General features: G+C 48.4%; 1 protein-coding gene and 1 long non-coding RNA gene across 4 annotated transcripts in view; one reads left to right on the plus strand and one right to left on the minus strand.

Annotated features, from left to right (window-relative positions):
- Positions 1-8457: 8457 nt before the first annotated feature.
- Positions 8458-22988, minus strand: TMEM250 (transmembrane protein 250). 3 transcript variants are annotated; one of them, XM_088461415.1, is made up of 3 exons: positions 22770-22988; positions 10599-10780; positions 8458-9127 (listed from the first exon to the last, which is right to left on the minus strand). In XM_088461415.1, exon 3 carries the CDS (start codon positions 8993-8995, stop codon positions 8576-8578), a length of 420 nt encoding a protein of 139 aa, XP_088317541.1. In that variant the 5' UTR covers positions 8996-9127; positions 10599-10780; positions 22770-22988; the 3' UTR covers positions 8458-8575. The 3 variants fall into 3 exon arrangements, with proteins under 3 accessions (XP_088317541.1, XP_088317542.1, XP_088317540.1); XM_088461416.1 differs by having other exon boundaries at positions 10558-10780; XM_088461414.1 differs by lacking the exon at positions 10599-10780.
- LOC148453985 (uncharacterized) overlaps positions 22975-23701 on the plus strand; it is a 48635-nt gene continuing 47908 nt past the window's right edge. The window contains exon 1 of the long non-coding RNA XR_015874853.1: positions 22975-23059. This is a non-coding gene — a long non-coding RNA (uncharacterized LOC148453985). The remainder of the gene's footprint in view (positions 23060-23701) is intronic.

Here is a 23701-nt window from a genome sequence, read left to right on the forward strand (position 1 = left end):
TACAGTACAATACATACATACACATACAGTACAATACATACACACATATACACATACAGTACAATACATACACACACGTCACACATACAGTACAATACATACACACACATATACAGTACAATACATACACACATATACACATACAGTACAATACACAAACACACACATACAGTACAATACATACATACACATACAGTACAATACATACACACATATACACATACAGTACAATACACAAACACACACATACATATACACATACAGTACAATACATACACACACAGTACAATACATACACACACATACAGTACAATACACACACACACACATACAGTACAATACATACATACACCTACAGTACAATACATACACACATATACACATACAGTACAATACATACACACATATACACATACAGTACAATACATACATACACATACAGTTCAATACATACACACATCACACATACAGTACAATACATACATACACATATACACATACAGTACAATACATACACACACATATACACTTACAGTACAATACATACATACACATAAAGTACAATACATACACACACATATACACTTACAGTACAATACATACATACACATACAGTACAATACATACACACACATATACACTTACAGTACAATACATACATACACATACAGTACAATACATACACACATACAGTACAATACATACATACACATACAGTACAATACATACATACACATACAGTACAATACATACACACATCACACATACAGTACAATACATACACACATATACACATACAGTACAATACATACATACACATACAGTTCAATACATACACACATCACACATACAGTACAATACATACATACACATATACACATACAGTACAATACATACACACACATATACACTTACAGTACAATACATACATACACATAAAGTACAATACATACACACACATATACACTTACAGTACAATACATACATACACATACAGTACAATACATACACACACATATACACTTACAGTACAATACATACATACACATACAGTACAATACATACACACATACAGTACAATACATACATACACATACAGTACAATACATACATACACATACAGTACAATACATACACACATCACACATACAGTACAATACATACATACACATATACACATACAGTACAATACATACACACACATATACACTTACAGTACAATACATACATACACATACAGTTCAATACATACACACATCACACATACAGTACAATACATACACACATATACACATACAGTACAATACATACATACACATACAGTACACACACTTACCATGCTGCAGGTTGGAAATGGAGACGGGACCAGACACCATGTCACTAAGCCCCGCCCCCTCGCGGCTTTTACCGCGATTCGCGGGTCAATTGGGAGGGGGCGGAGCCAAATGATACAATTCTATTGCATCAAATTGACTCCGCCTCCTCCCCATTGCCCCGCATTTTGCCGCGCGGGGGCGGAGCTTAGTAACAGGGTGGTGCTCTTACCTGGGCTCTGCGCTACTATTCCTCATCACGTGGTTGTGCACCAGGAGGAGACAGAGCCAGCAGGCGTTCTCACAGGTCCAAAAGAACATTGGCTCAGACACTGACGTGTGAGGTGTAACATACCCATATGATTAACCTTGCAGAGTGACACAATACTGCTCATCTATAACCTCTGTGTCTGTCTACAGCTCCTGACCCAACTATGCACCATTACAGAAATCCTGAAAACATGAGCTGTCAGTGGTGCTCGGGGATTGGATTTTGGAAATACATAATAGTGAGGATATTCTCATATAATGTAGTAATGGGGAGAACAGAAAGGGACTGACACAATGAGATGTACACACAAAGCAGGGAAAACACTCTCCTATCTCTCATATTCCATGCTCAGACTCTGGATTTGTCCTGTCCAATAACATAACTGTTTACTGTACTTGTGCGCGTTACTGTGATGCGTAACATTGGTGCTGCCGGGCTCCTCCTCACAGCACCCAGCCCATATATTATATGCAGCCACCTGTGCTCCAGTTACTGTGATGCATAACATTGGTGCTGCCGGGCTCCTCCTCACAGCACCCAGCCCATATATTATATGCAGCCACCTGTGCTCCAGTTACTGTGATGCATAACATTGGTCCTGCCAGGCTCCTCCTCACAGCACCCAGCCCATATATTATATGCAGCCACCTGTGCTCCAGGTACTGTGATGCGTAACATTGGTGCAGCCAGGCTCCTCCTCACAGCACCCAGCCCACATATTATATGCAGCCACCTGTGCTCCAGGTACTGTGATGCATAACATTGGTGCAGCCGGGCTCCTTCTCACAGCACCCAGCCCACATATTATATGCAGCCACCTGTGCTCTAGTTACTGTGATGCGTAACATTGGTGCAGCCGGGCTCCTCCTCACAGCACCCAGCCCATATATTATATGCAGCCACCTGTGCTCCAGTTACTGTGATGTGTAACATTGGTGCTGCCGGGCTCCTCCTCACAGCACCCAGCCCATATATTATATGCAGCCACCTGTGCTCCAGTTACTGTGATGCATAACATTGGTGCTGCCGGGCTCCTCCTCACAGCACCCAGCCCATATATTATATGCAGCCACCTGTGCTCCAGTTACTGAGATAAGTAACATTGGTGCAGCCGGTCTTCTCCTCACAGCACCCAGCCCATATATTATATGCAGCCACCTGTGCTCCAGTTACTGTGATGCGTAACATTGGTGCAGCCGGGCTCCTCCTCACAGCACTCAGCCCATATATTATATGCAGCCACCTGTGCTCCAGTTACTGAGATAAGTAACATTGGTGCAGCCGGTCTTCTCCTCACAGCACCCAGCCCATATATTATATGCAGCCACCTGTGCTCCAGTTACTGTGATGCGTAACATTGGTGCAGCCGGGCTCCTCCTCACAGCACTCAGCCCATATATTATATGCAGCCACCTGTGCTCCAGTTACTGTGATGTGTAACATTGGTGCAGCCGGGCTCCTTCTCACAGCACCCAGCCCATATATTATATGCAGCCACCTGTGCTCCAGTTACTGTGATGTGTAACATTGGTGCAGCCAGGCTCCTCCTCACAGCACCCAGCCCATATATTATATGCAGCCACCTGTGCTCCAGTTACTGTGATGTGTAACATTGGTGCAGCCGGGCTCCTCCTCACAGCACCCAGCCCATATATTATATGCAGCCACCTGTGCTCCAGTTACTGTGATGTGTAACATTGGTGCAGCCGGGCTCCTCCTCACAGCACCCAGCCCATATATTATATGCAGCCACCTGTGCTCCAGTTACTGTGATGCGTAACATTGGTGCTGCCAGGCTCCTCCTCACAGCACCCAGCCCATATATTATATGCAGCCACCTGTGCTCCAGTTACTGTGATGTGTAACATTGGTGCTGCCAGGCTCCTCCTCACAGCACCCAGCCCATATATTATATGCAGCCACCTGTGCTCCAGTTACTGTGATGTGTAACATTGGTGCAGCCGGGCTCCTCCTCACAGCACCCAGCCCATATATTATATGCAGCCACCTGTGCTCCAGTTACTGTGATGTGTAACATTGGTGCAGCCGGGCTCCTCCTCACAGCACCCAGCCCATATATTATATGCAGCCACCTGTGCTCCAGTTACTGTGATGTGTAACATTGGTGCAGCCGGGCTCCTCCTCACAGCACCCAGCCCATATATTATATGCAGCCACCTGTGCTCCAGTTACTGTGATGTGTAACATTGGTGCAGCCGGGCTCCTTCTCACAGCACCCAGCCCATATATTATATGCAGCCACCTGTGCTCCTGTGAGCAGATATATGTAACATGTTATTGAAGGAGGGGGGCAAATGGCAGGCTGGATAACACTGAGGAGAGTATGAACAATAGTCCCTACTTTATTGCTTCTATTTACCTTTAAGTAGAACTTTTATTCCCACAAAGCTGTTGAATGCAGGAGCCAATCTAATACATTTCACAACATTTGTAGAACTTCAGCTGCCCAAACACTGCGATTATGATGGACAATTAGAGCAGCTAAGTCTTATTTGTAGGGATGGACATCAAATACCCCAAATTTGATGGAAAAAGTACATTCCACCCGATCGGGAACATCGATGGTTGCAAGCCACTGGTTTCCGATGTCCATTCCTACTTCATTGGCCATTAGATTACAGAACGCATGGATGATAAATCCAGACAGAGGATATCCTAACTGATTTATCATCTAACTGCGCTAATGGTGCCCTGCGGGGCACACAGGTGTATGGTAGTCTCTCACAGCTAATAGCTCTTTTTGTATACTTATATACAGGCAGCATACACATCTATCTGCCTATGTATCTAGTGACGAGCGGCTAACATTATCATTCTACGCTCACAGAAGGCTGCAGCTTTCCTCTGCCAGAACACGGTTTGAATTTCTGATTTGCCGCTGATAAATTTGCATTGCAGCTAATGTATGTGTCTAGACAGACACAAAACTCAAGTCCTTTGTTCTACCACATAAGACGCATAGCTTAGAGGGATCAGCCTCATTGTTACAGAGGAGTTCAGTCCTTGTAGTCTCCTGCGCTGCGACAGCCAAGGTTACAGTCTAGCGTGGGTTAGTCCTAGGAAGAGAAGGGGACACTGACCTGTCATGACTGTGCAGCAGCTCTTAGGCAGATAACGCTGACCATTCTCCCTGTAGCTGTAGCAATGGGATTTCACCATTTACATTCTGTCATTGATGTGCTAGATCTGATTATAATCTTGTGATATCATGCAGTGTAGAGATGCATTTGCAAATACATGGTGACCTCCACTGAGGAGAAGCAGGGGATAGACAGGAGAGATTACTGGGGTACAGGTAGCGTTACCCCACGTGGAGACGGATTAAATACATAAACAAGTCTCATGGCTGAGCGTACAGTTACCACATCGCTCACTGTTAGTCTGTGCTTCCAGCTAAGGCCGGGCAAGCCAGCGGATCACTTATGGTATCACTGGGGCCGGCTACTAAGAGCTATTACCCACTGGTGTTTAAATGCTGCACCTTGCTTTTGTTTTTAACAAAAGGGCAAAGCATGCATTGTGGTGTTTGGGCATAACAACAACTGAATATCCTGACCATATCTGAATCCATTTATGCATTGAATTAGGGTTAGCTGATAAGACATCTCCATCAACAAGCAGGTGTACCTAATAGTGTCAAATGAGTGCGTTTTTGCATGAGATTATATATATATATATACTCACATATATACATACATACATATACACACATTAAAATAAATAAATATATATATATATATATATATACATACATACACACACACACACACACACACACACACACTTGCCCATTTTGAGGTGGAGTTCCTCTTTAACACCAGACATTAGAGACACATGCAGGGGCCATTTAGGAAAACTGGTGCACAGGGAAAAGGTGCTATAACCTACAGCAACCACTCAGGCTTGAACTGGTTTTCTCATACGCAATTAGGAGAATGAGAGCGAGCCCCCGGTTGCTATGGGTCACAGAACCTTTTCCCCGTCTGCCGGCTGTGAAAGGACCCCAGTGGTCTCAGTGTAGACGTTGGGAGTCTGTGTGTAAGAAGGAGACGCTTTGGGCTGTGATTGCTGTACTTACACCTGCACCTGGATATTGCCGCTGCTGCAGGATGACGTCATGCCGACACGTGTATGTATTTACCAGCGTGGTCTCAGTGTAGACGTTGGGAGTCTGTGTGTAAGAAATGAGACTGTAAGTAGGAGACGCTTTGGGCTGTGATTGCTGTACTTACACCTGCACCTGAATATTGCTGCAGGATGACGTCATGCCGACACGTGTATGTATTTACCAGCGTGGTCTCAGCAGCAGTTGACGTTTTCCTTACTGGATTTTGTGTTCCCTTCTCCTCACACATCGCTGTGACATGTGTCAAGATAAACAAATCCCATCCTTCACTGTCGCTTAAAATAAGAGGACGGTAATAATATAAATAACATGTAAATCGAGTCTGGATGAGTAATGAAAGCCATGAAATGTTTTCATATCCATTGGTCGGAAACACAGCGTGATAAATACATTAAACGACCGGCATATCACACTGGCCTGTGCTAACCAAGTGTCCTAAAGCTCATGGAAAGCCCGACATGTCCCCTATATATTTCTGATACCATCACTACTGCCAGAAACCATGAGAGCCAGTTACAGCCAATCAGAGGTTCCAACCATTACCGCCATCTTGTCACCTGTGTGACTGGCTGGCGCACAGGGAGGAGTGAAGATTCCCCGCCTATCTCCAATACATAGAGGGCAGTAATCGGATAGCCAGGCCCGCCTTTACATATATGAATGGTCCAGAATACAATGTGATAGGAGATGTCAGACGTTCGTGTAGCAGCCAGAAGCCGCCACGTGACGCATCATCTGTAGGAGCCAGGCGGCCTCTGAAACACTCGCTGGACACTCTGTAAAAAATGATCGTCGGTTGAAGTTCAGAGTAATTAAAATGTAATTCCTGCGCGGCCTGGCGGCTGACGTCTCCGTGCAGCAGGAACACTCGCCAGCTTCAACGCACAAGAAAGAACAGTAAAACAGCAGAGAACTGGCTCAGAAGGCAAGAGCGCCTCCTGCTAACTAAGACCACGTGACACCGTGGTGGCAGCCATTGTAATTCATGAGAGTGCAGCCTGACAGTACATTAGGCCACAGTGGTGACAGCTTCACTAGCTGGCTGTAGTCCTTAGCAGTCCGGGGATGCTGGACAGGCCACTACCGATCCTTGGGCAATCATTTAACAGGTAATATATAGAGCAAATATTCAGCCACTGAAATCTAATACTCATAGCTGACTGCTGAGAACATCTTACACCTTTACATTATCACACATTAGCAATGCTGAACCGCACTATGGATTTTCATATAATTCCATTAATGATTCTTCTTTCTGTAACTCGGATGGTACACGGGTGAGGACAGGTATAACGCTGCTGTAACCCGTTGTATACCTGCGTGTCGCTGTTACTCACATTTACATTATAATTTAGGGCCTGATTCAGAGGCGCTCGCAAAAAGCGAGCGCTCGCTCTGAATCAGGGCGAGCGCTTGGTTTTTAAGTTGCGGCCTCTTGGCTGCTCGCATAGCTGTGGGTTACCACCCACAGCTTATGCGAGTGGCCATGACGATGGTCGCGATGGTCAAGACCATCGCAACCATCGGGCTTGCGACGAGACCCTTGTGGTAGGGTCTCGTGGCCGCAAGCCCCAGAGAGCTTCTGGCTCTAACAAAGCCGGAAGCTTTCTCACTGACATCGCTTGGGAACGCCTCCGTTTGTGAAGCCACCCCCAGCCACGCCTACAAAAGGGGTGGAGCTGTTGATCAACGTCGACAGCCGCCCCTTTTGTAGTGAGTCCTGAAGCGAGCGCTTTTTGCGATCGCTCCAGGGCTCGCGCGTGCGCACTGGCCCACCATCGACCCGGTTGCGAATGCACAGCGCTTGCAACCGGGTCTGAATCAGGCCCTTAGTTTCCGTGGGGCTAGGAAGTTTTTATTGAAGATCGTCTCCTCCCCAAGAGCCTCATTGGTGGGGTAGTTCCCCAGTATTCTGTGTTACCGGATCACATTGCCAGCGCTGACAGCAGGTATAGATCTGGACAGGGGATTCGAAGTGTAGCTTGGCGGGTATATAATGCCCTGCTCTCTCCTGATTGGATAGGAGTGGAAGCCAATAGGCTTACTACACCTTTTCCACCATGGGTACTTGCAGCCAGTAGGGGAAGGATCAGACAGTCTCAGCGGCCAGGTGCAGGGCATGAATGCTGGTAACAATGGGTTGTCACAAAATAGCAGGAAGACAATCCCATTAATATATGTTGGCAAACAGCAGTCTAATCTCACTTGCCGGCAGACTCTTCCCACCATGGAAGATAGAACATTAAATAGACTTTCTCCCTGGGTAGTACATAGCGGAAATTGATATTTAATTTAAACTAATCATAAAAACAACCCCTGTAGACTCGGAATCCAATGCATGAAGGGTTATTTACAAACACTGCACTAAACCACTGCACCTACTCAGTAATCGCAGCAAATACGGCAACAAAATCACATCTGATTTGTTGCTGCAGTTCAGCGCAAGTCTACCCGGAAATGTAAATGAGTAACTATCCTACAGCTGGAGATGTACGTTCTATGGCAGCCATGTGAACCGTACAGGGGCGCAGGCACCAAGCCCAATTACCCGTAACTATCACAGGATTGCTCCCATCGCCTTCCGTTCGGACTGCGGCGTGAGCAACTTCTGCAGATGCTCGTCAGATTGAGCCCTCGGGATGTGAGATGGTGGTAACACAGAATATTAAGGTCTGTACTTCCCTGATTGACGTAGCACGCTTCACACACTGCCCAACAACTTGACGTGTAGGTACATGCGTTTATTAAAAAAAGACTTTGCTTGCATCGATAAATAAAGGAAAAACAAGAACGACTCCTATTTGAACTGCCAAGAAAGAGCATTTCTCATCCGCATGCATCTATTTACATATCTATAAACACCATAAAACACCACCCCAGTCCACCGACAAGCAGCATGGTTACGTGAATCCCATAAATAAGCAGCTCGTTCAGGAGGCTAAAGTCGACACGCCTCCGCCCCAGCAGCAGCAGGATGATGGACAGTTTGTATTGGAGACGCAGGAATACTCGGATGCCCAGATACTGGAGGCAAAACAGGCCAGACAGCGCCACCCAGAGGATGGAAGTGAAAAGGCTGCAGCTGAAGTACAGCAGGAAGCGTATAAAGCCATACATCCATCTAGACTTCAAGTAGATGTCAAAGTTGTTGTACTTTGTGCGCACCAGGTGCGTAGTCCGTACTGGTCCGCAGGCGGAATGAAGGCAGGTGGTATGAGGGCCGTGGAATGACCGAACCCGGCGAGGAATGGGGATCACAGGCATCGGGGACTCCACCGTTTGTAGAGTGGCAGAGGAGCACTCGGCGGGTTCATATCACCAGATTGGCAGACTGGAATGAAGCCAGGAATAAGAGGAATTCTGGGTGGCACGCTGGCCATGGAGCCTTGTATTTACCTGTGAATGAAACAAGTACCAACATCAGTGACTGCAATATGTCCGTATAGGTAGGGTCCAGCACAGAAGACAGAAATGGTGCCAGGCGCTCTGTGTGCCCGCCCACCCACCCGAGGCAACTTTACCACACATCGTCCAGCACATAAAATATACCCCAGCTTTGTTATGTGTGTGGGTCTCAATAAATGGAAGGGTCTAGGTTTTATCTTTGTTTTACAATTCATGTGCGGAGACGTTGTAACACATGTAAGGGAACCTGAACTCTATAATGAAGCCTGTTACTACACACTAACACTGTGCGAGAAATGCTCTGTGCCTTATAGGACGCAGAGAGCTCCATGTAGAGCACACACTAACACTGTGCGAGAAATGCTCTGTGCCTTATAGGACGCAGAGAGCTCCATGTAGTGCACACACTAACACTGTGCGAGAAATGCTCTGTGCCTTATAGGACGCAGAGAGCTCCATGTAGCGCACACACTAACACTGTGCGAGAAATGCTCTGTGTCTTATAGGACGCAGAGAGCTCCATGTAGCGCACACACTAACACTGTGCGAGAAATGCTCTGTGCCTTATAGGACGCAGAGAGCTCCATGTAGAGCACACACTAACACTGTGCGAGAAATGCGGTGTGCCTTATAGGACGCAGAGAGCTCCATGTAGCGCACACACTAACACTGTGCGAGAAATGCTCTGTGCCTTATAGGACGCAGACAGCTCCATGTAGTGCACACACTAACACTGTGCGAGAAAAGCTCTGTGCCTTATAGGACGCAGAGAGCTCCATGTAGCGCACACACTAACACTGTGCGAGAAATGCTCTGTGCCTTATAGGACGCAGAGAGCTCCATGTAGCGCACACGCTAACACTGTGCGAGAAATGCTCTGTGCCTTATAGGACGCAGAGAGCTCCATGTAGCGCACACACTAACACTGTGCGAGAAATGCTCTGTGCCTTATAGGACGCAGAGAGCTCCATGTAGCGCACACACTAACACTGTGCGAGAAATGCTCTGTGCCTTATAGGACGCAGAGAGCTCCATGTAGCGCACACACTAACACTGTGCGAGAAATGCTCTGTGCCTTATAGGACGCAGAGAGCTCCATGTAGCGCACACACTAACACTGTGCGAGAAATGCTCTGTGCCTTATAGGACGCAGAGAGCTCCATGTAGCGCACACACTAACACTGTGCGAGAAATGCTCTGTGCCTTATAGGACGCAGAGAGCTCCATGTAGCGCACACACTAACACTGTGCGAGAAATGCTCTGTGCCTTATAGGACGCAGAGAGCTCCATGTAGCGCACACACAATTGTTTTCATTCTGATAAAGATATTTCTGCTGTAATTCAGCATTATACTATAAGGTGAGGAGAGAAATAACAAATATAGCTTATATTCCACCCCATTGCCCCATGTATGTCTTACTCCGGCATCCTTTGGCTCTTGATAACTAAGGTCAGGCCTACCGCACAGACTCTTGTCCTTCCCTGGGTCATTAGCATTTGTTCCTGGGATGGCTGGGGTCCTGCCCCCTCCTCAGCTCTCTCCCCCGTCTTGCTCCCATGTCCCACTTTCCTCTTTTGCCCTGTTCCTCTTGCTGGGAGCGAACCAGTTTGGGACATTCTCCTCGGGCAAGGGGCCCGGTTCGCTGGGAGAAGAAGAGAGTGTATCTAGTCATCAGGCAGCCAGTGAGAGCTGAAAGGGGAGGGTGCTCGGGGCCTCCCCCCAGCTATCACTGCGCTTGACAGACATTTAGCGGGATTATACAGTATTGTAGGTCGTGTTATTTGCACATGGAAGTGTTCTTGATACACTTAACCCTATTGTTACTATTTTCAATAAAAATAGTTTGCGTTATATATTTCCACCTCACACAAGAAAATTATATTTGGGGTTGGACAGTATCCAAAAGATAGTTTTAGATTGAAAGTATACAAAAAGATTAATTAGTTTTATTAGCCTTTATATGTCAAGTATCTCTGATTTACACAGCACATTTTATGTCACACAGGGGCAATAGTTAGTGGTACAGGGTATGTCACACAGGCGCTATAGTTAGTGGTACAGGGTATGTCACACAGGCGCTATAGTTAGTGGTACAGGGTATATCACACAGGCGCTATAGTTAGTGGTACAGGGTATGTCACACAGCCGCTATAGTTAGTGGTACAGGGTATGTCACACAGGCGCTATAGTTAGTGGTACAGGGTATGTCACACAGGCGCTATAGTTAGTGGTACAGGGTACTGTATGTCACACAGGCGCTATAGTTAGTGGTACAGGGTAGGTCACACAGGCGCTATAGTTAGTGGTACAGGGTATGTCACACAGGCGCTATAGTTAGTGGTACAGGGTACTGTATGTCACACAGGCGCTATAGTTAGTGGTACAGGGTACTGTATGTCACACAGGCGCTATAGTTAGTGGTACAGGGTATGTCACACAGGCGCTATAGTTAGTGGTACAGGGTAGGTCACAGAGGCGCTATAGTTAGTGGTACAGGGTATGTCACACAGGCGCTATAGTTAGTGGTACAGGGTATGTCACACAGGCGCTATAGTTAGTGGTACAGGGTACTGTATGTCACACAGCCGCTATAGTTAGTGGTACAGGGCACTGTATGTCACACAGGCGCTATAGTTAGTGGTACAGGGTATGTCACACAGGCGCTATAGTTACTGGTACAGGGTATGTCACACAGGTGCTATAGTTAGTAGCACAGGGTAATGTCACACAGGCGCTATAGTTAGTGGCACAGGGTACTGTATGTCACACAGGCACTATAGTTACTGGTACAGGGTATGTCACACAGGCGCTATAGTTAGTGGTACAGGGTACTGTATGTCACACAGGCGCTGTAGTTAGTGGCACAGGGTACTGTATGTCACACAGGCGCTATAGTAAGTGGCACAGGGTATGTCACACAGGCGCTATAGTTAGTGGTACAGGGTATGTCACACAGGCGCTATAGGTAGTGGTACAGGGTATGTCACACAGGCGCTATAATTAGTGGTACAGGGTATGTCACACAGGCGCTATAGTTAGTGGTACAGGGTATGTCACACAGGCGCTATAGTTAGTGGTACAGGGTATGTCACACAGGCGCTATAGTTAGTGGTACAGGGTATGTCACACAGGCGCTATAATTAGTGGTACAGGGTATGTCACACAGGCGCTATAGTTAGTGGTACAGGGTATGTCACACAGGCGCTATAGTTAGTGGTACAGGGTATGTCACACCGGCGCTATAGTTAGTGGTACAGGGTACTGTATGTCACACAGGCGCTATAGTTAGTGGTACAGGGTACTGTATGTCACACAGGCGCTATAGTTAGTGGCACAGGGTATGTCACACAGGCGCTATAGTTAGTGGCACAGGGTATGTCACACAGGCGCTATAGTTAGTGGTACAGGGTATGTCACACAGGCGCTATAGTTAGTGGTACAGGGTACTGTATGTCACACAGGCGCTATAGTTAGTGGTACAGGGTACTGTATGTCACACAGGCGCTATACTTAGTGGTACAGGGTATGTCACACAGGCGCTATAGTTAGTGGTACAGGGTAGGTCACACAGGCGCTATAGTTAGTGGTACAGGGTATGTCACACAGGCGCTATAGTTAGTGGCACAGGGTATGTCACACAGGCGCTATAGTTAGTGGCACAGGGTATGTCACACAGGCGCTATAGTTAGTGGCACAGGGTATGTCACACAGGCGCTATAGTTAGTGGTACAGGGTACTGTATGTCACACAGGCGCTATAGGTAGTGGTACAGGGTAGGTCACACAGGCGCTATAGTTAGTGGTACAGGGTATGTCACACAGGCGCTATAGTTAGTGGTACAGGGTACTGTATGTCACACAGGCGCTATAGTTAGTGGTACAGGGTACTGTATGTCACACAGGCGCTATAGTTAGTGGTACAGGGTATGTCACACAGGCGCTATAGTTAGTGGTACAGGGTAGGTCACAGAGGCGCTATAGTTAGTGGTACAGGGTTTGTCACACAGGCGCTATAGTTAGTGGTACAGGGTATGTCACACAGGCGCTATAGTTAGTGGTACAGGGTACTGTATGTCACACAGCCGCTATAGTTAGTGGTACAGGGTACTGTATGTCACACAGGCGCTATAGTTAGTGGTACAGGGTATGTCACACAGGCGCTATAGTTACTGGTACAGGGTATGTCACACAGGTGCTATAGTTAGTAGCACAGGGTAATGTCACACAGGCGCTATAGTTAGTGGCACAGGGTACTGTATGTCACACAGGCACTATAGTTACTGGTACAGGGTATGTCACACAGGCGCTATAGTTAGTGGTACAGGGTACTGTATGTCACACAGGCGCTGTAGTTAGTGGCACAGGGTACTGTATGTCACACAGGCGCTATAGTTAGTGGCACAGGGTATGTCACACAGGCGCTATAGTTAGTGGTACAGGGTATGTCACACAGGCGCTATAGTTAGTGGTACAGGGTATGTCACACAGGCGCTATAGTTAGTGGTACAGGGTATGTCACACAGGCGCTATAGTTAGTGGTACAGGGTACTGTATGTCACACAGGCGCTATAGTTAGTGGTACAGGGTACTGTATGTCACACAGGCGCTATAGTTAGTGGCACAGGGTATGTCACACAGGCGCTATAGTTAGTGGCACAGGGTATGTCACACAGGCGCTATAGTTAGTGGTACAGGGTATGTCACACAGGCGCTATAGTTAGTGGTACAGGGTACTGTATGTCACACAGGCGCTATAGTTAGTGGTACAGGGTACTGTATGTCACACAGGCGCTATAGTTAGTGGTACAGGGTATGTCACACAGGCGCTATAGTTAGTGGTACAGGGTAGGTCACACAGGCGCTATAGTTAGTGGTACAGGGTATGTCACACAGGCGCTATAGTTAGTGGTACAGGGTATGTCACACAGGCGCTATAGTTAGTGGCACAGGGTATGTCACACAGGCGCTATAGTTAGTGGTACAGGGTACTGTATGTCACACAGGCGCTATAGGTAGTGGTACAGGGTAGGTCACACAGGCGCTATAGTTAGTGGTACAGGGTATGTCACACAGGCGCTATAGTTAGTGGTACAGGGTACTGTATGTCACACAGGCGCTATAGTTAGTGGTACAGGGTACTGTATGTCACACAGGCGCTATAGTTAGTGGTACAGGGTATGTCACACAGGCGCTATAGTTAGTGGTACAGGGTAGGTCACACAGGCGCTATAGTTAGTGGTACAGGGTAGGTCACAGAGGCACTATAGTTAGTGGTACAGGGTATGTCACACAGGCGCTATAGTTAGTGGTACAGGGTATGTCACACAGGCGCTATAGTTACTGGTACAGGGTACTGTATGTCACACAGGTGCTATAGTTAGTGGTACAGGGTATGTCACACAGGAGCTATAGTTAGTGGTACAGGGTACTGTATGTCACACAGCCGCTATAGTTAGTGGTACAGGGTACTGTATGTCACACAGGCGCTATAGTTACTGGTACAGGGTATGTCACACAGGCACTATAGTTACTGGTACAGGGTATGTCACACAGGTGCTATAGTTAGTAGCACAGGGTAATGTCACACAGGCGCTATAGTTAGTGGCACAGGGTACTGTATGTCACACAGGCGCTATAGTTAGTGGTACAGGGTACTGTATGTCACACAGGCGCTGTAGTTAGTGGCACAGGGTACTGTATGTCACACAGGCGCTATAGTTAGTGGTACAGGGTATGTCACACAGGCGCTATAGTTACTGGTACAGGGTACTGTATGTCACACAGGCGCTACAGTTAGTAGCACAGGGTATGTCACACAGGCGCTATAGTTAGTGGCACAGGGTACTGTATGTCACACAGGCACTATAGTTAGTGGTACAGGGTACTGTATGTCACACAGGCGCTATAGTTAGTGCTACAGGGTACGTCACACAGCCGCTATAGTTAGTGGTACAGGGTATGTCACACAGCCGCTATAGTTAGTGGTACAGGGTATGTCACACAGCCGCTATAGTTAGTGGTACAGGGTATGTCACACAGGCGCTATAGTTAGTGGTACAGGGTATGTCACACAGGCGCTATAGTTAGTGGTACAGGGTAAGTCACACAGCCGCTATAGTTAGTGGTACAGGGTATGTCACACAGCCGCTTTAGTTAGTGGTACAGGGTATGTCACACAGCCGCTATAGTTAGTGGTACAGGGTATATCACACAGGCGCTATAGTTAGTAGCACAGGGTATGTCACACAGGCGCTATAGTTAGTAGCACAGGGTATGTCACACAGGCGCTATAGTTAGTGGTACAGGGTATGTCACACAGGCGCTATAGTTACTGGTACAGGATACTGTATGTCACACAGGTGCTATAGTCAGTGGTACAGGGTATATCACACAGCCGCTATAGTTAGTGGTACAGGGTATGTCACACAGCCGCTATAGTTAGTGGCACAGGGTATGTCACACAGGCACTATAGTTAGTGGTACAGGGTATGTCACACAGGCACTATAGTTAGTGGAACAGGGTATGTCACACAGGCGCTATAGTTAGTGGTCCAGGGTATGTCACACAGGCGCTATAGTTAGTGGTACAGGGTATGTCACACAGGCGCTATAGTTAGTGGTACAGGGTATGTCACACAGGCGCTATAGTTAGTGGTACAGGGTAGGTCACACAGGTGCTAAAGTTAGTGGTACAGGGTAGGTCACACAGGCGCTATAGTTAGTGGTACAGGGTAGGTCACACAGGCGCTATAGTTAGTGGTACAGGGTAGGTCACATAGGCGGTATAGTTAGTGGTACTGTATGTCACACAGGCGCTATAGTTAGTGGCACAGGGTACTGTATGTCACACAGGCACTATAGTTAGTGGTACAGGGTACTGTATGTCACACAGGCGCTATAGTTAGTGGCACAGGGTATGTCACACAGGCGCTATAGTTAGTAGCACAGGGTATGTCACACAGGCGCTATAGTTAGTGGCACAGGGTACTGTATGTCACACAGGCGCTATAGTTAGTGGTACAGGGTACTGTATGTCACACAGGCGCTATAGTTAGTGGTACAGGGTATGTCACACTGGCGCTATAGTTAGTGGTACAGGGTATGTCACACAGGCGCTATAGTTAGTGGTACAGGGTACTGTATGTCACACAGGCGCTATAGTTAGTTGTACAGGGTACTGTATGTCACACAGGCGCTATAGTTAGTAGCACAGGGTATGTCACACTGGCGCTATAGTTAGTGGTACAGGGTACTGTATGTCACACAGGCGCTATAGTTAGTGGTACAGGGTATGTCACACAGGCGCTATAGTTAGTGGTACAGGGTATGTCACACTGGCGCTATAATTAGCGGTACAGGGTACTGTATGTCACACAGGCGCTATAGTTAGTGGTACAGGGTACTGTATGTCACACAGGCGCTATAGTTAGTGGTACAGGGTACTGTATGTCACACAGGCGCTATAGTTAGTGGTACAGGGTATGTCACACAGGCGCTATAGTTAGTGGTACAGGGTACTGTATGTCACACAGGCGCTATAGTTAGTGGTACAGGGTATGTCACACAGGCGCTATAGTTAGAGGTACAGGGTACTGTATGTCACACAGGCGCTATAGTTAGTGGTACAGGGTACTGTATGTCACACAGGCGCTATAGTTAGTGGTACAGGGTACTGTATGTCACACAGGCGCTATAGTTAGTGGTACAGGGTACTGTATGTCACACAGGCGCTATAGTTAGTGCTACAGGGTACTGTATGTCACACGGGCGCTATAGTTAGTGGCACAGGGTATGTCACACAGGCGCTATAGTTAGTGGTACAGGGTACTGTATGTCACACAGGTGCTATAGTTAGTGGCACAGGGTACTGTATGTCACACAGGGGCTATAGTTAGTGGTACAGGGTACTGTATGTCACACAGGCGCTATAGTTAGTGGCATAGGGTATGTCACACAGGCGCTATAGTTAGTGGCACAGGGTATGTCACACAGGCGCTATAGTTAGTGGCACAGGGTATGTCACACAGGCGCTATAGTTAGTGGCACAGGGTATGTCACACAGGCGCTATAGTTAGTAGCAAAGGTTATGTCACACAGGCGCTATAGTTAGTGGCACAGGGTATGTCACACAGGCGCTATAGTTAGTGGTACAGGGTACTGTATGTCACACAGGTGCTATAGTTAGTGGCACAGGGTATGTCACACAGGCGCTATAGTTAGTAGCACAGGGTATGTCACACAGGCGCTATAGTTAGTGGCACAGGGTACTGTATGTAACACAGGGGCTATAGTTAGTGGTACAGGGTACTGTATGTCACACAGGCGCTATAGTTAGTGGCACAGGGTATGTCACACAGGCGCTATAGTTAGTGGCACAGGGTATGTCACACAGGTGCTATAGTTAGTGGCACAGGGTATGTCACACAGGCGCTATAGTTAGTAGCAAAGGGTATGTCACACAGGCGCTATAGTTAGTGGCACAGGGTATGTCACACAGGCGCTATAGTTAGTAGCACAGGGTATGTCACACAGGCGCTATAGTTAGTGGTACAGGGTATGTCACACAGGCGCTATAATTAGTGGTACAGGGTACTGTATGTCACACAGGCGCTATAGTTAGTGGTACAGGGTACTATATGTCACACAGGTGCTATAGTTAGTGGCACAGGGTAGGTCACACAGGCGCTATAGTTAGTGGTACAGGATATGTCACACAGGAGCTATAGTTAGTGGTACAGGGTATGTCACACAGGCGCTATAGTTAGTGGCACAGGATAGATCACACAGTCGCTTCTGGTTAGTGGTACAGGGTAGGTCACACAGGCGCTTCTGGCTAGTGGCACAGGGTAGGTCACACAGGCGCTTCTGGCTAGTGGCACAGGGTAGGTCACACAGGCGCTTCTGGTTAGTGGGACAGAGTACTGTAGGACACACAGACGCTTCTGATTAGTGGCACAGGGTAGGTCACACAGTCGCTTCTGGATAGTGGCACAGGGAAGCTCACACAGGCGCTTCTGGATAGTGGCACAGGGAAGCTCACACAGGCGCTTCTGGATAGTGGCACAGGGAAGCTCACACAGATGCTTCTGGCTAGTGGCACAGGGTAGGTCACATAGGCGTTGTGTACTTAGTATTCTTCATTCACGTCTAAGGTGGATCTTGCCAATAGAACATACAATGAGCAACTTCGGCTCCTGTAATAGTCTAAGCATAAAGGGGCTCTGAGTACCAGGCTCTGACTCCCAATTAGGTGCCCATACTAGCACGAGAGTCTAAGCAAACCACTGAATAGGCTGCCAGCTTCAGCTACCATCTTCATCATTAGCTCCGACAACTGGGAATTCTATCCTTCGCACTGAACGGAATCCTAGGGGGCAGATGTACAAATGTCACCAGTTCCTACGCTACCCAGCAACATAGGGGTTTAGGCTGTTACACTTATGTATTTGTGTCAGATCTGTAAAGTTATTGGGATGGGGAGAGTCTGTGAGATAATATTTAGGAGAAATATCAGTTATTAAACAGTGGCACTATAATAGCAAAAGCAACAAAGGACAAATCATACATCAGTCCTGTCCTATAGGGATGGACAAATCCCAGCAACTAGGTAACTAATTACCCCAACTTCTAGCAGCCATTGCTACGAATGTTAATACGCAGACATTCCCTGGCTCCTGCTGGTTCTAGTATTATATCCTCAGTCACAGAGATACAGCTACCTCAGCAGGTGACCCCCATTATACCCCCAGCCATACAGCTACCTCAGCAGGTGACCCCCATTATACCCCCAGCCATACAGCTACCTCAGCAGTGACCCCATTATACCCCCAGCCATACAGCTACCTCAGCAGTGACCCCATTATACCCCCATCCATACAGCTACCTCACCAGTGACCCCATTATACCCCCAGTCATACAGCTACCTCAGCAGTGACCCCATTATACCCCCAGCCATACAGCTACCTCAGCAGTGACCCCATTATACCCCCAGCCATACAGCTACCTCAGCAGTGACCCCATTATACCCCCATCCATACAGCTACCTCACCAGTGACCCCATTATACCCCCAGTCATACAGCTACCTCAGCAGTGACCCCGTTAAACCCCCAGCCATACAGCTACCTCAGCAGTGACCTCATTATACCCCCAGCCATACAGCTACCTCAGCAGGTGACCCCCATTATACCCCCAGCCATACAGCTACCTCAGCAGTGACCTCATTATACCCCCAGCAATACAGCTACCTCTGCAGTGACCCCATTATACCCCCAGCCATACAGCTACCTCAGCAGTGACCCCATTATACCCCCAGCCATACAGCTACCTCAGCAGTGACCCCATTATACCCGCAGCCATACAGCTACCTCAGCAGTGACCCCATTATACCCGCAGCCATACAGCTACCTCAGCAGTGACCTCATTATACCCCCAGCCATACAGCTACCTCAGCAGTGACCCCATTATACCCCCAGCCATACAGCTACCTCAGCAGTGACCCCATTATACCCCCAGCCATACAGCTACCTCAGCAGTGACCCCATTATACCCCCCGCCATACAGCTACCTCAGCAGTGACCCCATTATACCCCCAGTCATACAGCTACCTCAGCAGTGACCCCATTATCCCCCCAGTCATACAGCTACCTCAGCAGTGACCCCATTATACCCCCAGCCATACAGCTACCTCAGCAGTGACCCCATTATCCCCCCAGTCATACAGCTACCTCAGCAGTGACCCCATTATCCCCCCAGTCATACAGCTACCTCAGCAGGTGACCCCCATTATACACCCAGCAATACAGCTTCCTCAGCAGGTGACCCCCATTATACCCCCAGCAATACAGCTACCTCAGCAGTGACCCCATTATACCCCCAGCAATACAGCTACCTCAGCAGTGACCCCATTATACCCCCAGCAATACAGCTACCTCTGCAGTGACCCCATTATACCCCCAGCCATACAGCTACCTCAGCAGTGACCCCCCATTATACCCCCAGCAATACAGCTACCTCAGCAGTGACCCCATTATACCCCCAGCAATACAGCTACCTCAGCAGTGACCCCATTATACCCCCAGTCATACAGCTACCTCAGCAGTGACCCCATTATACCCCCAACCATACAGCTACCTCAGCAGTGACCCCATTATACCCCCAACCATACAGCTACCTCAGCAGTGACCCCATTATACCCCCAACCATACAGCTACCTCAGCAGTGACCCCATTATACCCCCAACCATACAGCTACCTCAGCAGTGACCCCATTATACCCCCAACCATACAGCTACCTCAGCAGTGTCCCCATTATACCCCCAACCATACAGCTACCTCAGCAGTGACCCCATTATACCCCCAACCATACAGCTACCTCAGCAGTGACCCCAATATACCCGCAGCCATACAGCTACCTCAGCAGTGACCCCATTATACCCCCAGCCATACAGCTACCTCAGCAGTGACCCCATTATACCCCTAGCCATACAGCTACCTCAGCAGAGACCCCATTATACCCCCAGCCATACAGCTACCTCAGCAGTGACCCCATTATACCCGCAGCCATACAGCTACATCAGCAGTGACCCCATTATACCCCCAGCCAAACAGCTACCTCTGCAGTGACCCCATTATACCCGCAGCCATACAGCTACCTCAGCAGTGACCCCATTAAACCCGCAGCCATACAGCTACCTCAGCAGTGACCCCATTATACCCCCAGTCATACAGCTAACTCAGCAGTGACCCCATTATCCCCCCAGTCATACAGCTACCTCAGCAGTGACCCCATTATACCCCCAGCCATACAGCTACCTCAGCAGTGACCCCATTATCCCCCCAGTCATACAGCTACCTCAGCAGTGACCCCATTATCCCCCCAGTCATACAGCTACCTCAGCAGGTGACCCCCATTATACCCCCAGCCATACAGCTACCTCAGCAGTGACCCCATTATACCCCCAACCATACAGCTACCTCAGCAGTGACCCCATTATACCCCCAACCATACAGCTACCTCAGCAGTGACCCCATTATACCCGCAGCCATACAGCTACCTCAGCAGTGACCCCATTATACCCCCAGCCATACAGCTACCTCTGCAGTGACCCCATTATACCCGCAGCCATACAGCTACTTCAGCAGTGACCCCATTATACCCGCAGCCATACAGCTACCTCAGCAGTGACCTCATTATACCCCCAGCCATACAGCTACCTCAGCAGTGACCCCATTATACCCCCAGCCATACAGCTACCTGAGCAGAGACCCCATTATACCCCCAGCCATACAGCTACCTCAGCAGTGACCCCATTATACCCCCAGTCATACAGCTACCTCAGCAGTGACTCCATTATCCCCCCAGTCATACAGCTACCTCAGCAGTGACCCCATTATACCCCCAGTCATACAGCTACCTCAGCAGTGACCCCATTATACCCCCAGCCATACAGCTACCTCAGCAGTGACCCCATTATACCCCCAGTCATACAGCTACCTCTGCAGTGACCCCATTATACCCGCAGCCATACAGCTACTTCAGCAGTGACCCCATTATACCCGCAGCCATACAGCTACCTCAGCAGTGACCTCATTATACCCCCAGCCATACAGCTACCTCAGCAGTGACCCCATTATACCCCCAGTCATACAGCTACCTGAGCAGAGACCCCATTATACCCCCAGCCATACAGCTACCTCAGCAGTGACCCCATTATACCCCCAGCCAAACAGCTACCTCAGCAGTGACCCCATTATACCCCCAGCCATACAGCTACCTCAGCAGTGACCCCATTATACCTGCAGCCATACAGCTACCTCAGCAGTGACCCCATTATACCCCCAGTCATACAGCTACCTCAGCAGTGACCCCATTATCCCCCCAATCATATAGCTACCTTATGGGGTGACCCCAATTATACACCCAGCAATACAGCTACCTCAGCAGTGACCCCATTATACACCCAGCAATACAGCTACCTCAGCAGTGACCCCATTATAGACCCAGCAATACAGCTACCTCAGCAGTGACCCCATTATACCCCCAGCAATACAGCTACCTCTGCAGTGACCCCATTATACCCCCAACCATACAGCTACCTCAGCAGTGACCCCATTATACCCCCAGCAATACAGCTACCTCAGCAGTGACCCCATTATACCCCCAGTCATACAGCTACCTCAGCAGTGACCCCATTATACCCCCAGTCATACAGCTACCTCAGCAGTGACCCCATTATACCCCCAGCAATACAGCTACCTCAGCAGTGACCCCATTATACCCCCTTCCATACAGCTACCTCAGCAGTGACCCCATTATACCCCCAGCCATACAGCTACCTCAGCAGTGACCCCATTATACCCGCAGCCATACAGCTACCTCAGCAGTGACCCCATTATACCCCCAGCCATACAGCTACCTCAGCAGTGACCCCATTATACCCCCAGCCATACAGCTACCTCAGCAGTGACCTCATTATACCCCCAGTCATACAGCTACCTCAGCAGTGACCCCATTATACCCCCAGCCATACAGCTACCTCTGCAGTGACCCCATTATACCCGCAGCCATACAGCTTCCTCAGCAGTGACCCCATTATACCCGCAGCCTCGCCTCCTGAATATCAGAGCACTTACAGCGGATCTCCGCATCACTTCCCTTCCCAAGCTGGGGCCCCGCGGCCTGTGGCCCCTCCATCCTCCGCACCTCAGTCGGTACAGCCGGTATCACGCCCCCCAGCAGCCGCCGATCTCTCATTTCCTGCTTCCGAGTGAGAACTCTCGCGAGAACCTGTAACCAGGGGCCGTTTCCCTGGTTACGAGGGAAGAAACTCCGTTGCCATGACAACCGCGGCCGAAGCCGGTATGGTCACGTGTTATTAGAGCGCCGCCGGCACTAAGATGGCGGCTCCCGTGTGAATGATAGGGTGAGATGGGGGGAAACACTACAACTATATAACTGTAATGGGGCCATGCTCTGTGTATTACAGCTCACTCCCCCCCTATAATGTGGTAACATAACCCTATATGAGTACTGAGTGTATGGGGCCATGCTCTGTGTATTACAGCTCACTCCCCCCCTATAATGTGGTAACATAACCCTATATGAGTACTGAGTGTATGGGGCCATGCTCTGTGTATTACAGCTCACTTTCCCCCTATAATGTGGTAACATAACCCTATATGAGTACTGAGTGTATGGGGCCATGCTCTGTGTATTACAGCTCACTCCTCCCCTATAATGTGGTAACATAACCCTATATGAGTACTGAGTGTATGGGGCCATGCTCTGTGTATTACAGGTCACTCCTCCCCTATAATGTAGTAACATAACCCTATATGAGTACTGTGTGTATGGGGCCATGTTCTGTGTATTACAGGTCACTCCTCCCCTATAATGTAGTAACATAACCCTATATGAGTACTGTGTGTATGGGGCCATGCTCTGTGTATTACAGGTCACTCCTCCCCTATAATGTGGTAACATAACCCTATATGAGTACTGAGTGTATGGGGCCATGTTCTGTGTATTACAGGTCACTCCTCCCCTATAATGTGATAACATAACC

The sequence above is a fragment of the Taudactylus pleione genome, unplaced genomic scaffold, assembly GCF_031769625.1.
Source record: "Taudactylus pleione unplaced genomic scaffold, aTauple2 ptg001045l, whole genome shotgun sequence".
Taxonomy (NCBI): Eukaryota; Metazoa; Chordata; class Amphibia; order Anura; family Myobatrachidae; genus Taudactylus; species Taudactylus pleione.